This window comes from Mirounga leonina, unplaced genomic scaffold (assembly GCF_011800145.1).
Source record: "Mirounga leonina isolate KUSES-001 unplaced genomic scaffold, KU_Mleo_1.0 Mir_173, whole genome shotgun sequence".
Taxonomy (NCBI): domain Eukaryota; kingdom Metazoa; phylum Chordata; class Mammalia; order Carnivora; family Phocidae; genus Mirounga; species Mirounga leonina.
Window position 1 is genome coordinate 93055647 of NW_023270447.1, and position 17883 is coordinate 93073529.

The 17883-nt window shown below is 52.2% G+C and overlaps 1 protein-coding gene across 1 annotated transcript in view; it reads right to left on the reverse strand.

Annotated features, from left to right (window-relative positions):
• Positions 1 to 17883, reverse strand: part of PRKCZ (protein kinase C zeta) — a 103998-nt gene that overhangs the window by 30726 nt on the left and 55389 nt on the right. The window contains exon 5 of the mRNA XM_035019976.1: positions 2760 to 2845. Within this exon, the coding sequence (XP_034875867.1) occupies positions 2760 to 2845 (86 nt within the window). The remainder of the gene's footprint in view (positions 1 to 2759; positions 2846 to 17883) is intronic.

Genomic DNA, 17883 nt, shown 5'->3' on the forward strand with positions numbered 1-17883 from the left:
ATCTGTTTACCCCCTGTCTTTGGCTGCTTTTACATTACAATGGGGTTGGCAGTTGCAACAGAGACCTGGTGGCGCACGAAGTCTAAGATATTTACTCTCTGGCCCTTGACATGAATTGCTTGCTAACCCTGTCCTAGCTGCTTGGACCAAAAAGCTTAGGAGGAACCCTTGACCAGCATTTACGGGAAATGCTCATGCCCTGGGGTCCCCAGGCCCAGGCTCTGACCTTGCCCTCATGCCACCCCATCCATGGCACTTGTGTCTCCTTTTCTAGGGTGGAGGTCTTCATTTCTCCTCCAGAAACTTGCTGGATCTCTCCCTTTGATTCACCAGTGGAACTTTTTCTCACTGTTCTAGAAGAAAAGTCGTGTCAAGGACAAATAAAGATCCTGGTGGGGAGACTCAGCCATATGACTGACACCCACTCACTTTCTGCCCAGGTCACCGATGAAGAACATGAGAAATGATCTCTTGTGGGCCCTTGCCCCGTAAATCTTGCTGATTCCTGCAGAACCAAGTGTGTAGCTCTTAAAACATCCTTTCAAGTGACAGGTGGAGGTGATCCGCACAATCCTGTGAATAACATGGTGAATGGTGCAGACCCAGCCTCCAGGGTCCGAGCAAGACGCAAGACTCGGAACCAAGGACAATCAGGTGGGAAATCAAACTTGGCAACACGTTGCAGGCTCCTGTGCCTCCTCGTTCTGTGAACACTGAACAGTCTAAGAGTCGAGGGTCTTTGGCCCCCTTCCCAGTCCCCCTGTGTTTGTGAAAACCTACTTTTGGTGCTCTGGGGACAGCTGAATGGGGTGGCAGGGGCACCCCTGGGAGTCCCCGCTCCTCCACAGAGAGGAAAAGCCTTTTCTCACTGACTGTGGAGGGGGGGGCAGGAAGGGCAGGCAGGGGGAGAGGGTGACGGCCTGTACCTTGCAATCAGAGAAATGGGTTTTTCTCCTAAAATCTGCAGAGAGGGAGAAGCCAGGTCCCTCTGTGCTGCCTGGGCCCCGGCCTGTCTTGCTGGGTGGGTGGGCTTCATCTTGGACCAGTGAGTGTGCGGTAATGAAGGAAACAGCGTTTCCCTGAAAGTCAACATGGGGGGGGTGGCGCTCCTAGAACCTTCTGTCTGATATCCCGAAGGCTGGCCAGTCCCATCTGGCTGAGACCCCTCTCTGTCCAGAACCAAGCCAGCGCCCAGTTGTGCAGAAAGAGAAGGCACCTGGCCACACAGCTGGCTGGAAAAATAAACACAGGGTGGGGGTGGCAGGTGCCTTGCATCCTCGGGGTTGGGACGTTTCCATCTCTTCACGCTGTCAGCAGCCAGGGTTCATCCTATCTGGTTGGCTCACCACAGCATCTCCCATCCACACCCCATCAGTCCACCCAGAGATGGAACAAAGGTCTATTACCCACGCATGCCCCCTTAGTCCTCACCCTCCAGCAGCACCTGGCATCAGGGTCCTCTCATACCTTCTTGCTTGGCGATGCCTGACCTCCCCGAGGCATCCGAAATTCCTTGGACCCCCTGTTCTCCTGCCACCCACCTGGGTTCCTTCTCATTCCTGATAGACACGCTCCATTCTTTCTTGGTCCCTAACACAGTGCCCCTAGGGCTCCCCTAGCTGACTTTCTTCCAGTCATTAGTTACGATAAACAACAAATCTGTGTTCAGAGTCCCTGTGCCCAGAGCACTAGGCCCGGTGGGAGAGAGCAGACACAGACCTGTGAGGAACATCAGCCGCACATGGGAATGGGGGCCGCAGAGAAAGGGCTGCAGGGATGATTGTCTGAACCAAGACGGAGTAAGGCACAGCACGAGCTCTGAGCACGCAGAGGAGGGGGTAGGGTGGGCAGGGCGGAGTCTCAGGACGTGCAAAGGCCCTCAGGTGTGCATGCGCTTGGCTGTGGGAGTGGGTTGAACGATGTCCCCCAAATTCATGTCCCCTTAGAACCTCCAAACGAGACCTCATTTGGAAAAAAAATTTTTGTAGATGTACCGTCAAAATGAAGTCCTACTAGATTGGGCGGGCCCTACCCATGCCCGGTGTCCTTGGGAGAGCAGAGGCCACGTGAGGGCTGCTGCAGCCCCAAGCCGAGGACCGCCGGCAGCCCCGGGGGCTGCAAAGAGCAGGAAGGGTCCTCCTCTGGAGTCACCAAAGGAGCACAGCCCTGCACACACCTTGGCTTTGGACCTCTGGCTCCAGAACTGGGAGAGAATGAGTTTCTGCTTTGAGCCCTGGGACATGAAAGTCCTTGGCCGGCGAGGCACCTGGAGGTACCACCCCTTGCTCTGTGAAGTGGGACCATCACAAAGCCACCTGCATCACATCACTTCTAGAGAACAGAAGAGCATCCTGAAGAGAACGGATGGAAAGGACGGGCTGGGAGCCACGTGGGTGGCAGACACGGGGCTGTCGGGGTTCCGGGGCTCACAGGAGACGCACACCATGCACACCGGCGTCATCGGTCAAATCCGCAGACCCACTTCTGACCACAAGCAGGCCAGGACCTCAGAGCCCCCACGCCCCCAGCAAGGGCGGCCTGACCCGGGCCAGCAGAGAGACTCGGAGACGCGCACACCACATTTGTCAGGCGGCCACCACGTGCAGAAAAGGCCCAACACTTCAGGATCGGGCTTGTCGGCCTCTGAAGCCCATCCCACTCTCGGCGGGAAGTGTCCCCACCTCTCCCTTGGCTGGTGAGGGCAGGGCAGGCGGGGCGGGGACAGCCCGGGAGCTGGGGGCTGAGACAGTGGCACTCACCCTGTTAAAGCGCTTGGCCTGGAAGAGATGGCCGTTGGCGCGGTACAGCTTCCTCCATCTTCTGGCTCCGCGGCGGTAGATGGATTCTGGGGGGACAGGAGAGAGGGGTAAAGAAACAGCCCCACCCCACCCAAGGTGCCCTCGGGGATAGCCGCCCTGGCAGGGAGGACAGCGGCTGGGCGGCCCCCCTGAGGGTCCGGCTGGAACGTCATCGGAGGCCAACGCGCTTCCAAGCCCGCCTCCCTGTTTTCCTTTCCACCCTCCTTCCCTCCAGGCACGGAAACCAGGCCCCCTTTTCCACACCGGGGTGCGGTGCACACGGGCTGTGAGCTCATGGCTCACCGTCCTGGAGGGGCAGCGGCTGCCACATGGAGTCCACGGTCTGCCTGAAATGCAGCCGGGCGTCCTGCCCACCGGACATGAGAGACCCCTGCCCAGTGTCCCCCCACCTGACAGATCTTGGGGCAGAGGTGAGGCAGACACACCAAGCACTTAGGCTGAGTCGAGGGTTACCAAACTCGTCGCTTTCGAAAAAGCGCATTCAATAATCCAAACTTGTAAGAAGGACACCGCTAATCAAAAATGCTAGAGTTACACGTTTAACTAGAACTGTTGGTTTCATTCATCCCTAAAAATGCTCGTAACTTTGCTCCTTCCAAACACTCTGAAGTGAACGCTGGTACAAAATACTCAGGGTACAACGGGAAGCTTTGTGCTTTTATAAAGTTCCGCAGTGAAAACCACTTTCATGAGTCGTGGAAGTGCCACGAACGTACACCAATGCGGAAACTAACGAAATGTTTTCAAAACAAGCAAATTACCAGCTCTGGCTGGACCGTGCTGAAATCAGGTCACGGCCACCAGAGAGCCTGCTTCTCTCCCTTTAAATGGGAGACTGAGTCAGAAACAAGACGTCCAGATTCCTCTGCGGCAGGAGCCCCACAGCCGGTGGGCAGCTGGGGGTTTGGCAGAGACCCACGCATCACCCAGGACCCCTCAAAGGTGTCCTGCCACAGACTCTCAGCCAACACCCAGACGGGAGCAGAGCCGGCGGGAGGTGGCACCGGCCTTCACCCTCCTGCTCCCTGACCTGCAAGTTCACACCTGGGCTGCAGGCCTGGGGTCCACTGGCCCCTCAGCTCTAAGGAGTCCCTGGTGACGCCCAGGGCCTCTGCCCAGATTGACAGGGTGTGTCCTGCCATTTCCAGCCCGTCCAGCCGACCTGGCTTGATTTGGGGGCGGGTCCGTGCTGATGTCCACAGGACTGACCGTCCCCACGTCCCATGCATGCCCCCTGACCCTCCCTGCATGTGGCATTCACAACCCCCAGCTATCCTGCAGAGAGAAGGCACTGAGTGACAGACAGACGGGGGGCACAGAGATGCAGAGGGAGCTGAGCTGGCCTAGTGCCAACACTCTGGTTTTCTTGTGCCCAGTGCACGCACCACACGGAAATCCACAAATACGCCCGACTAGGTATCCTTCAAATTTGGCTAAAGCTGCCTGAAATAAGAAACACAAAGATGCCCCAGCAGAGGCCAAGGGGCATGAGGGGGTGCACAGCAGGCAGGCAAACTCACTGAGGGGACAAGACCAAGGGCTGCACGCGGCCCCCACAGGCCCAGAGCGCCAGAGGGGGGCTGACTAATCGTCGTGAGACGAAGTTGTTCTAGTAAGTGGAAGACCAATGCCAAGTTCCGGACGGTGCGGCCTCTGGGAGGCACCCCCTGGGCACGTGGGTGCTGGCTGAGCTCCGTCCCACGCAGCTGCTACGGCCACACGTGTCCACTACGCCGTATGCTCTGTGGGTACCCGAGCCACACGCCCACAGGCGCCTCAGCCCACGCTAAACCCTGAGCAGGCAAAACTGCAAAACCAGAGGGAGGGGCCAGAGGTAGCAACAATAGGCTGGCTACAAAGTACTTTCAGGTATTTCCCTCTGACTCATCTTCAAATAAAATTCCATCTCATTTTTTTCTTTAAGGACTCGTTTGAAACCTTTTTTTTTGGCGGGGGCGGGGGGGGCATGGGGGCCAGGAACGGGTGCTGAATTTTTATTTTAAATAAAGTGTACCAAATTTAAAAAACGAAACAAAGCTCTAAGCAGGCAAAGAAAGGCCCTGTCCGCTGCTGTGGTCCTGCCTGGGGCGGGGAGGGGGGCACGCCCCCTGCCACTGCCCGCCCGCCTGCCGCCTGCCGGTTCCCGGGAGGCAAAGTATGACCTTGCTGCTGGTTAACTGGAGACTGAGTATGGCTTCAGGAAATGTGTGCCTCTGGGCAAGGGTGGTTCATTCTGTGTGTCAGCTGGGCTGGGCCATGGCACCCAGATATGTAGCCAAACGTTTTTCCGGATGTTTCCATGAGGGCGTTTGGTTTTCTTGTTTGTTTTTATTTGTTTGTTTTTTAAGTCGTCTCCACACCCAGCGTGGAGCCCAATGCAAAGCTTGAACTCACAAGCCTGAGATCAAGACCTCAGCTGAGATCAAAAGTCAGATACTTAACCAACTGAGCCACTCAGAGACCCCAAGGGTGTTTTTGGATGAGACTGACATTTAAATCAGTGGAATTTGAATGAGGCAGACTGGCCTCCCTGACATAAGTGGGCCTCATCCAATCAGTTGAAGGCTTGACTAGAACAAAAGATGGGCGTCCCCTGAGCAGGAGGGAATTCTGCAGCAGCCAGACTTTGGACTTGAACTGAAGCTTAGACTCTTCTTGGGTCTCCAGCCTGCCCGCCGATCCTGCAGATTTTCGATTTGCCCACCTCCCTAATTGCACGGGCTAGTTCCTTAAAACAGAGGTCCTTGTCTCTATGCACACATCCTTTTGGTTCTGTTTCTCTGGAGACCCCCGACTCACACAAGGTCTCTAAGATGGTATTTACCATCACCCCCACCCTATGCAGAGACAGAAAGGCGTTTTCAGAGCCCCTGGCATTGCAGACCCCCGGCAAGGCACCACCCCAGGCAAAGGCAGGGGAGCCCCTGGGGTGTCCGATCCACGCCCAGGCCACTACCTGGAAAGCAGCGGTCAGGTGAGTTATAAAGAACCACAAGGGACAGCGTGACATCCCTCACTTATAAAACACACACACACACACACACACGCAATTTATTTCGGATTTGCAGAAAGTTCAAAGGCAGACCAGAGGGTTCCCACGTAACCTGCCCACAGCTTCCCCTCCCATTAACACCTGACTTCCCTCTGACGTATTCAAGACAGAGATGAACACCAGGGCTGTTACCTAAACTCCAGCTGGAGCCGGCATCCTCCTCAATGGCCTTTTTAATATACTTCAAGGTTGAGAACAGTTCCAGACTTAAGGGAAAACTGCAGAGAGAGGACGGGACCCCACAGAGCGCACGCCCAGTGTCCTCTCTGGCTGACGTCTTACAAGCGTGCAGCACATTTGTTACGACTAATGAAGCAGTATTGACGCGACGTTGTTGACTCGGGCACATACTCTATTCAGATTTCCTTAGCTGCTCCTCGATGTATTCGTTCTGACCCAGGTGCCACCCAGAATCCCACACGGTACTTCACCCCTGTCTGCTCAGGCCCCTTTGGGTAGTGTAGCTTCCCAGCTGTCCCTGGTTTGACAACCTTGCTGGCGTGGAGTGCGGGTCAGACGCTGTGTCGAATGCCCCTCTCCTGGGGTTTGCTTGCTGTTTCTCTCAAGACTGGACTGGGATTACCACCCTAATTTTTTTTTTTTAAGATTTTATTTATTGGGGCGCCTGGGTGGCTCAGTCGTTAAGCGTCTGCCTTCGGCTCAGGTCATGATCCCGGGGTCCTGGGATCGAGCCCCGCATCGGGCTCCCTGCTCAGTAGGGAGCCTGCTTCTCCCCCTCCCACTCCCCCTGCTTGTGTTCCTGCTCTCGCTCTCTCTGTCAAATAAATAAATAAAATCTTTAAAAAAAAAAAAAAAGATTTTATTTATTTATTTATTTATTTATTTATTTATTTATTTATTTAAGAGAAAGAGAGCGAGCGAGAGCATGAGCAAGGGAAGAGGTAGAGGGAGAAGCAGACTCCCCACTGGGCGGGGAGCCCGATGCGAGACTCGACCCCAGGACCCCGAGATCATGACCCGAGCCAAAGGCAGACGCTTCACCAACTGAGCCACCCAGGTGCCCCTCACCTCCTTAACTTCTGAATCAACTGAGCACCTTTCCTGCAAAACCCACATTCCCACCATGGCAGCCACCAAAACCCCCAAAACTTTCAAACCTCGGACTGTTTACTAGAAGGTTCCCCAAGTGCAGGGCTGGATGCAGTTGGATGATGTCCGCTCTGCCTGAGCCCCTGAGCTCGGCGGGGACCCAGCCATCCCCTGCCCTCCCAGGCCAGGGCCATCAGCCTCGTAGGCCACTGGCTCAGACAACTGTCACATTTGCAGATTGTGGATTTCTGCCTGGAAAGTCAGAGCCCCTATCCCTTATCTGAAGTGACAGCCGCAGTGTAAAAAGAAGAAAAGAGCACGTGTCCTCAGAGAACATGCGTGTGCGGATGGGCGGGTGCTCTGGGAATGACGCTGGCCCTGCGCCCCCACTGCGTGTCCGCCCCATCCCCACTGATCTCAGTGCCCGCAGAAAAGGGTCCCCCACACGTCGGGTGGGCAGGAAAGGCCTCCATGGGAGAGTCGGGGCCCTAGGGTCCTGGCGGATCCGAGGTTCTGTCCTGGCTGCGTGGTCAAGGCCGAGCCCCGAGGTCAGAGTGTGCCTGCCAGGGGCCCTTCCCTGCGCCCTGGATTGGGAATCATGGAGAAGCCCGGCCAGCTCCCGGAGGCGCCGGGGGCGCGTGGGCTGCTCTCCCCCCTCCTCTCAGCCTCAACTCCAACCCTTGGGAGAAGCTCTTCGCTTGTCTTTGAAATTCTATAATTAGGAGGCTGCAGGGAATTTTAACGAGCTCAGTTTCTATGGCAATGCAGCGTCTTGAGGGCTCTGACAAGAAGAGCACGTGGAGCGACAGTGTGAAAAAACCCCACGTCCCGCAGACACGGGGACGAGCGTGGGCAGTGCCGAATTTCCGGGGCAGGGCAGCATGGCAGGAAAAGCCTCTCTTGTTGTTCACGGGAAATGGACCACAGCCCAGGGTGACCAGCACAGCCCCGTGCCATGCCACAAGGACGGCCCCGCGGCGCCTCCAAGCCAGGCAGGGAGTGCTCCCTCGATGTGGCTCACGTCAGGGCGCACTGCGTGGGGACAGCTGAATGCCGTCCCCCCCAGGGGGTGTCCCGCTGAGTGACCTGGCCCCAAGCAGGGCCAAGGAGCTGGTGAGGTGGCCTTGGGCCCAAAGGTGGAAAGTGGAGTGCAGCAGACAGCAGGGGCTCGGGCAGAGTGGGTGCCACCACCCGCAGGCCCAGCTCCCTCCCCGATGGCCCCCTGCTGGACTGGGTGCCCCCGGGGCAGGGACCTCCCATCTCTCTGAGCAGGTCTCCTCAGTACAAGGCTCAGCCCTGGCTCATTCTGACACAAAACAGTACCGACAAAGAACACATTCCCAGGGCTAGGACGTCTAAGATATCCTGGTCACTTGGTCATCCAGGACTGTGTGCAGAGATGTGCGTGTTGGGGGAGAAAGGTGGTGGCCGGGGGTCCTGCAGGGCCGAGCTCTGCATCACATCGCCCCACTGGTTCCCCCAGGACCCCCTGTTCTCGCCAGATGCACATTCCACCCACAGGCTTCTATGACATGCTACCACGTGACCTTCTGAAACCAGCAGTCTGGGGTTTCGGGTGGGACCTGAGCCTGGCTGCAGGGGAGGTATCTGGTGCTTCCCTAGTGGGCACCCTGGCTGGAAGGTTCCAAGGGACAATGGAGCATCCCTGTGACTTAGGAAACCCAGCCATGGCTCATGTCCCAGGCCTGCAAGGAGCAGGATGCCAGGACACAGACCTCTTCCGCGGAGGGACGTCCCTGATCACAAGCCTGCTTCTCACCATCCTGTTTCCCAGCTGAAAATGTCATTTATTTTTTATTTTTTTTTAAAGGTTTTATTTATTTATTTGAGAGAGAGAATGAGATAGAGCATGAGAGGGGGCAGGGTCAGAAGGAGAAGCAGACTCCCTACTGAGCAGGGAGCCGGATGCGGGACTCGATCCCGGGACTCCAGGATCATGACCTGAGTCGAAGGCAGTCGCTTAACCAACTGAGCCACCCAGGTGCCCTGAAAATGTCATTTAAAGTATGCTAGACTTTGAAAGGGGAGTGAAGAAGAACCAGGGTAACAGAAGGGGACCTGGGATTGGCCTGGGGACCACGCAGCATGGAAGGCGGGTGGCCTTCTCGGGTCACGTCGGCCACAGCCCCTGCTCCCACAGACATCGTGCGCTAGCCTGGCTTCTGCCTGCACCCCAGGGGCCCCCTCCTCCCCACAAGGCCTCCGCACACAGGACACGGCCTTTGTCACTACGATCCCACGGAAGTCTAGGGGAGTACACGGAAGACAACAGAGGTCCTCGACCCTCAGTACGGGAGTGAGGCCCTGCCCAGCTCCGTGCTGGCGCCCCGTCCCGCCTGCCCGCACTGGCTCATCCCTGGATACCAGTCCGCACCCTTGGCAGGCATGGGGGACACAACAAGAGTCTCTGTCCTCTTGGAACTGATGGCAAATGATGGGAAACACGATGAATATGTAAATGGCCGCTGCTGGAGGGAAGCGCAAGTCAGGTGGACGAGGGGACTCGGAGGGGACAGCTGGGCAGTGGCGCCCCATGGGGGGGGGGGCGAATCAGCCACGTGGTCAGAGCCCTCGGGGTGGGCACCGCAGACGGTGGGCCTATGGGGCAAGGCTGCATCGCCCAGGGTGTGTGCGAGGCACCTGTCATTCTAAGTCCTGGCTTTCCTCACTGGGAGCAAATGGGAATAAGGCTGCAACCCCCCCGCCCCATGTGGTGCCGTCCCCGACATCCGCCTGCCCTTCCTCACGTGGCCCTGGCGTCACCCCCCCAACCTTGGCACTGCTGGGGGTGGGGTGCTGATCTCATCTGCTCTAAAGCACTCGGAGCAGGGCGACCCCCAGTGATGTCACTGGCCCAGGGCAGTCCCACGACCGAAATGGCCCAACCAGGCTGCAGAGAGAGACTTCCCGGGGCAGGGGGTAGGGGCATCAGGCCCAGTCACTGCTGGCTGGGTGGACATGACGGGGGCAGCCGCAGGCAGACACAGTGAGCCTGGGCTGGGCTCAGCTGGACCCACCCGGGCACCACCTCCTCCGGACACGCTGTGCGGGGGCCTCCCGGGGTCAAGCTGCCCATCTGCTGCAGCCACAGCGGCCTGCCGAGCGCCTCCCGGACTGCCACCCAGCAGCACCAAGGCAAACCCAAGGTCCAGGCTAAGTCATGGGGCTGCACCTGGTGGCAGATGGTGCTTTCAAAGCTGAAACTGCATAAAGGCCACACCCAACGGTGAGCCCCTGCACCGAGGGGAACGGGGGACGCACTCAGCTCCCGTTTCTCTGGGCCCAGCATGCGGCCGTCCTGCATATCTCCCCAGCAGGATGCCTGCGTGCCAGTGGCTGGCACGCGGTCCTCGAGGCTCAGCATCCCCTTCAGGAGCTTCCCGCCAACCCCCTCTCCCAGCAGCCAGAGTGGGCATCGGGCACGCGCCCCGCAAGGCCGCAGGTTGCCACGGATGGGAGAGGGGCTAACACGTCGTGGAGGAGGTGGTGGTTAGGGAAGGGGATGTGAAGCGCTCCTCGAGGGGAAAAGGCCCCGTGGAGGACAGACAGGTGCTGATGGCCCGCGGGAGGGCCTGTGCAAACACAGGTCGCCTGCTTTGGAAACCGATCTCTGACTCACCCTCGCTAAGAAACCTAGTGAGGCGAGCTGGCATGCACAGGCACGTGTCTGGGGATGGGGCTGCTGATTTTTTAAAATCAGAGATGCTCACGTAAAGAAAGCTTGCCACCTGGGACGGGTCTCGGGGGCTGGGAGGGGCTGGTGGCATGCTGTGCACAGGGACACAGGGTGGGCAGGCGACAGGGGCGCCACGGTGAGGGCGGGAAGAGGGGGTTGCAGCCCTGCCCGCGGCTCCTCAGAGCTGCCCCTCCCTCACCAAATACTGTCAGTACCCGTTAAGAAAACCAATCCTAAGAGGTGTTTTAAGGGGGAGGAATTATAACAATTCAACTTTTTTTTTTTTAAGATTTTATTTATTTATTTGACAGAGAAAGAGAGCACAGGCAGGGGAAGCGACAGGCAGAGGCAGAGGGAGAAGCAGGCTCCCCGTGGAGCAGGGAGCCCAGTGTGGGGCTCGATCCCAGGACCCTGGGATCACGACCTGAGCCGAAGGCAGACACTTAACCGACTGAGCCACCCAGGAGCCTCAATAGTTCAACTTTCTAATCATTTTATCACAAACACCTTAACTTTTCATGGTACAAATCACGTTTTAATGAAATGGCTGACCAATATCTCACAAAGATTCTATGGAAAAATGTACACCAACTTCCAAGTAACCTACTATAAATAAATTCATACGGAATGCAACTCATTTCTGTGTGGAGGATTTTCTCCACGGATTCACTGAAACTGGAAAGCGCTCGGAGCTGCCCAGCACCCAGCGGGCTGCAGCAGGACCAGCGCTTCTCCCACGACCGAGGCCAGTGCCCGGGAGCGGGGCACAGCAACGCCAACAAGAGCATCAGATGGGCCCTGCAGACATATGCTGGCACCAGGAACCGATGGGCCTCAATCTAATTCCGTCTCCAAGAACAAACCACAACAGCAGGAAAACAACAACGAAAATGTGCCGGGGCATCCCAGGCGGACGCGGGACTGGGAGAGCAGGCGATGCCGGGGGGAGGGATGTGTCAGCAGGCCCACCTCGTGTCCTCAGACCGTGCCGTGAGAAAGCAAGACCTGTGTGCAGCTCGCGGGCATCTGTCTAGAGATAGAAACCGGGGCTCAGGGTGCCCAAGACAACCCAAGCCTACAGAGGTCTCAGTCAGCCCGGGACGCTGTGACAACACCAGGGACCGAGGGCGCAAGCAACTGAAAGTGAGCTCTCACCGTCTGGAGGCTGGAGGCTGGAGGCCCGAGGCGGAAGGCCCCGCACGGCCAGCTGTGGCGAGGACTCCTCCTGGCTTGAAGGTGGCCTTCTCGCTTTGTGTCCACGGGGCAGACAGCTCTCTGGCTCTTCTCTTAAAAGGGCGCCGATCCATCAGGAGGGCCCCGCCCTCTGACCTCAACTATCCCCTCCCCAAGGCCTCATTCCAAACACCGTCCCTTTGCAGGTTAGGGCTTCAGACACAGGAGTTCTGAGGGGACACATTCAGTCCATAACACTCTGCCCCAGACACCCCCCCCAAATTCATGTCCTTCTCACATGCAAAATACATTCATTCCATCTCAACAGCCCCCAAAGTCTTAACTCATCCCAGCATCAGCTCTGACGTCCACAGTCTTATCTAAATCTGTCATAGGTGAGACTCCAGGTACCATTCACCCAGAGACAAAATTCCAGTCCAGCTGTGAACCTGTGAAACCAAACAAGATAGAGGCTTCCAAAATAACAATGTTGGGACAGGCCTAGGATGGCCACTCCCATTCCAAAAGGGAGACACAAGAAAGAAGGAAAGGTGACGGGTCCCAAGTGAGCCCACAGCTTGGCAAGGCAAATCCCATTAGGTCTTAAGGCTGGAGAATAATCCCCTCTGGGCTGATGCTCTGCCCTCTAGGCCAAGCCACCCCCGCCTGAGAGGTATCTCAAGACACCTCAGAAAAGGAAGCTGTGGAGAAATGAGCCTGTCGCCCAGCAAGTGGTTTCCCTTCGAGGAGTCTGCTGGATCCTGAGCGCACAAGTTCAAGGCAAGAGGCCAAGAAGCTGCTAAATGTGATCCCGGGTTCTGGGATCGAGCCCCACATCGGGCTCCTGGCTTGGCGGGGAGCCTGCTTCTCCCTCTCCCTCTGCCTCTCCCCCTGCTCATGCTCTCTGTGTATCTAAAAAAAAAAAAGGCAGCCCAGGTAGAGATTTTGGCTGACTCGTGGTGCTGGGGAGACAGCTGGAGATTGGGGTCCTGGTAAACCCCCAGACCTTCCAGGTTGAGATTACTGAAAGACATTTAAGGAAAATGGGAAATGGACCAGCTTGAGCTGAATCAAGGTAATTTGTCCACATTCCATCTGCCAGAATAAAATTAAATCCTCTCATGAGGAAAATAACATTGTTCGGAATGCCTACAGTTTTTCAAACACAGTATCTGATATTCCATCAAAAAGTACCAGGCTGACCAAGAGATAGAAGCATCTTGAATAGTCAACAGAAATAGACTCAGGTGATCCAGATATTCAAATGTATTTAAAAAGATAAGATGAGAGGATTTCACCATTGAACTAGACCTATAGAAAAAGAGAGAAGCCCTAGGGGCGCCTGGGTGGCTCAGTTGGTTAAGCGACTGCCTTCGGCTCAGGTCATGATCCTGGAGTCCCGGGATCAAGTCCCACATCGGGCTCCCTGCTCAGCGGGGAGTCTGCTTCTCCCTCTCACCCTCCCCCCCTCTCATGCTCTCTTTCTCTATCTCATTCTCTCTCAAATAAATAAATAAAATCTTTAAAAAAAAAAAAAAGAAAAGAAAAAGAGAGAAGCCCTAAATATCCTAGGATTTCAGAAATTTAAAACAAAAAAAAAAGTAACTGAAATCAATAATTTCGGAGAAAGATTTAAAAGCAGATTAGACAAAACAAGACACATCAGTAGAAAATATCCAGATTGAAGCACAGAAGGTAAAGAAAACCAGGATGGAAAAAAAATACAGAAAAGAGCATAAGAGACATATGGGATATGGTGAAAAGATGTGGGTATGGAGTCCCGGGGGAAGAAGGCAGAGTGAACAGGACAGTAGTTGAAAAGATACTGACTGACATTTTCCAAAAAGACAAAAGACATTATGCCCTAGATCCAAAAAGCTCTACAAACCTCAGTTGGGATAAATTCAATACTTTCCTCTCTTTCAGAGGGCTGCTGAAATAGAAGAACAAAGACCATTTTAAAAGCAGCCAGAAAGAAAAGAGAGAGAGAAGCATTACTTCAGGGGAACAACAAGATCGACAGGTGACTTTCCAACAGAAACAACAAAGGCCAGAAAACAACGTACCGAAAGTGCTGAAAGAACAATGCTTACTGCTTACACGTGTGCACCCAGTGAAAAATATCCCTCAAAAATGAACACAAAAGAAACACATTTTCACACAAACAAAAATCAATTAATTGTCAGCAAATCTATGCCAACAGAAATACTAAAGGAAGTATTTCAGACAGAAGAAAAATGGCCTCAGACATAAGCAGGATCATGCAGGAAGAAATGAAGCACATCAGAAGGTTAAATAAATGGGTAAATCAGAATGGTACTTTAATTATTTATTTATTTTTGAGAGAGAGAAAGAGAGAGAATGGGGGGAAGGGCAGAGGGAGAGGGAGAATCCTCAAGCTGACTCCCCACTGAGCACAGAGCCCAGTGTGGGACTTGAATTTACAACCCTGAGATCATGACCTGAGCCAAAATCCAGAGTTGGATGCTCAACTGACTACGCCACCCAGGTGCCCCTAAAACAATATTAATGATGATTCGTGGGGTTTAAAATATATGTGACATTCACATACAACAACAATAGCATAAAAATTGATAGAGGTTAAATATAACTGAAGTGTTGTAAGGTTCTTGTCTTACCTGGAAAATAGTACAAGTAATTAAGATACATTCCAAGAATGTGTTTTTTAATTTTTAAGGCAGCCAGAATATTTTTTAAAAAATTTTTAAGTATTACTTAACAAAGCTAATGGGTGGGGGGGATGGAATACTAACACTTGACCGCACCAAAAGCAAGGAAGAAAGGAAGGTCCAAAGGAAACAGATGAGTTGATTATAAAATGAATACTAGGATAGCAGATTTAAACTGTTAACATATCAGCATGACGTTAAATGTAAATGGATTAAAGGCTTCAGTTAAAAGACATGGATTGTCTAGAGTACACTAAAAACAACTAACTTCTGCTAGTACGACCCATTTCCAAACTATGACACAGAACAGTTGTAAGGAAAAGGATACCACATAAACACCAAGTTCTCCTTCCCCCAATACACACACATGCAAAGGAGACTCACAGGCTAATAATATTTTTCATCTTAAACAGCAACATTTCATGATGATAAGAATGTCAATCCAAAAAGCAGATATCATGATCCTAAATTTCTAGCCATCTAATATAGCACAAAACACGTAATGAAAAAGTAACAAAATTAGAAAGAGAAAGATAAATCCCTAATAATTTGATAACATCTATAGATATTAAAAATATTTTAGGGTCGCCTGGGTAGTTCAGTTGGTTAAACCTCTGACTTTGGCTCAGGTCATGATCTCAGGGTCCTTGGATCGAGTCCCACATCGGGCTCCCTGCTCAGCAGGGATCCTGTTTCTCCCTCTCCCTCTGCCTCTCCCCCTGCTTGTGCTCACTCTTCCCCCCCCATCTCAGATGAATAGATAAAAAATCTTTATAAAAAATTTTAAAATAAAGATTTTTAAAACACAATGAAGATATGAACTATGTCAATAAATATTACTTAGACTTTTAGAAGTCCTTAAAAGCACAACTGAATTTGGGGCGCCTGGGTGGCTCAGTGAGTTGAGCATCTGACTCTTGGTTTTGACTCAGGTCCTGATCTCAGGGATCATGGGATCAAGCCCTGAGTCAGGCTCCGTGCTCAGCAGGAGTCTGCTTGGATATTCTTTCCCTCTGCCCCTTCCCCAACTTGTGCTCGCTCTCTCTCTCTCTCTCTCTCAAATAAATAAAATTTTAAAAATATTTAAAAAAACCAACTAAAGATAACAAGAGAAGAAACACAAAATCTCAATAGTTGATTTCTATTTTAAAAATTAAACATAGAATTTAAAATATTCCCACAAAGGAAACTCCAGGCCCATAGGCTCTACTGGTGAATTCTTCCAAATAATTAAGTTAGAAATAATATCAATCTTATGTAAAATTGTCTCAAGAACTAAAAAAAAAAAAAGCTCATTTAATTTTATAAGGCCAATATACCTCCATGTTAAATTCTGACAATGACATTACAAAAAGAGAACTACAGGCCAATCTCGCTCACAAATATAGTTGCAAAAACACCAAACAAAATATAAGCAAGTTGAATCCGGCAAAATATAGAAAAGGTAATGCATCACAACCAAATGAAGTGCATGAAGGGAATGCAGGGTTGGTTAGCATTCAAAATCAATCAGTTAATTCACTTTTTTTAAAAAAGATTTTATTTATTTATTTTAGAGAGAGGGCACGTGTGTGAGTGGGGGGAGGGGCAACGGGGGGGGGGGGGCTCAATCTCACAACCCTGAGATCACAACCTGAGCCGAAATCAAGAGTCAGACACTTAACCAACTGAGCCACCCAGGCGCCCCTAATTCACCTTATTAATAGAATAAAAAAGAAAAGCATGTCAACAGAGAAAGAAAAGAAGCATTTGATAAAATCCAATACAATTCAGGATGAAAACTCTCAACGAGGAATAAGATAGAACCTCCTTAGTTTGAGGGTGGGGATTTACAAAAGAAAAAAATCACTCCGCAAACATCCTTAACGGTGAAATTTTGAGTCACCACTTCTGTTCCACATTGTTTTGGAAAGATAAACAGTGCAAAGTTGGAGAGGTGGAAATAAAACCCATTCACGGACAGAATGCTAGTCTAGGAAATCCACGGGAATCTGCAGATAAAGAGCTGGGATTGATATGTGAATTTAACAAGGTTGCTGGACAAGTCAATATAAAACAATCGCATTTCTCTATACATTTCTATCAACGAACATAAAGGTAACACCGTTTATATAAAATGGCATAAAAAATTAAATACCAGGGAAGCGCTCTAACAAAACCGTGCAGGACTGCTACACAGAAGACTATAAAATGTTACTGAGAGAATGGAAAGAAGAGTTAAGAGAATGCTCTGGGTTGGAAGCCTCACTACCATGAAGACGTCAGTTCTCCCACGTTAATCTATAAATTCAAATGCAATCCAAACTAAAAACAAACAAACAGCCTCATTGGGTTTTTGGAAATTTATAAGCCACTTGGAAAATCTGTACAGAAATGGAAAAGGCAGAGAACAGCCAGGATAATCTTGAAGGAAAACAACACCGGAGGACTTATGACGCAGGATATTAACGGTTACTAAAGCTGAATTAAAACAGTGTGATGTTGGTACAACAGATCCATGGCACAGAAGTCCAGAAACAGGTCCCCACACGGACAGTCACCTGATTTATGACATGGACGCCACTGAAATGTGATGGGAAAGGGATGGGTTTCTCAATAAATGGTCCTGGATCAACTGGTTATCAGCAAGGATGCAAATGACCTGGACCCCCACCTCACACCACACAGAGGTCACTCCCAGGAGTTGTGGGAATAATGAAAGCTTGCGATCTTGGCGTGAGAGAGGATGTTCAGGCCCTTGAGGCAAAGAGGCATTTCTTCAACACAGTACAAAAAGCACTAATTGTATAAGATTCCATTTTTTTCATCAAAAGAATGAAGAGGCAAGTTGCTGACTGTAGGAACAAATTTGTGATGTATCAAAGAACTCATATCCAAAATATATAAAATGCCCTACAAATCAATAAAAAAGATATACAGCCTAGGGACGCCTGGGTGGCTCAGTAGGTGAAGCATATGACTTCAGCTCAGGTCATGATCTCAGGGTCCTGGGATGGAGCCCCCCCCCCGTAGGGCCCTCAGCGGGGAGCCTGCTTCTCCCGCTCCCTCTGCTCCTCCCCCTGCTCATGCTCATGTGCTCTCTTTCTCTCTCTCTCATATAAATAAAATTCTTAAAAAAAAAAAAAAAAGATGTACAGCCAGTGAAATTGTTTTTAAACACCCTGATTTTGAAACTGGGCATTAGACTTGAACTGGCACTTCACCAAAGTGGGTCCGGAGGAAAAGTCCGAAGCATGCGGGAAGGCACCTCTCAGAAGGTACCTCTCAGAGGAAATGCAAGGACAGAATGTGATGCCACCTTACACTGGCTCTGTTGGCACCAGAAAAGAGCCAACTGCGTGCGCTGGGAAAGGTGTGTAGGAGAGACTCCCCACAACCTGAAGGGTGTATGATGAAGTCACG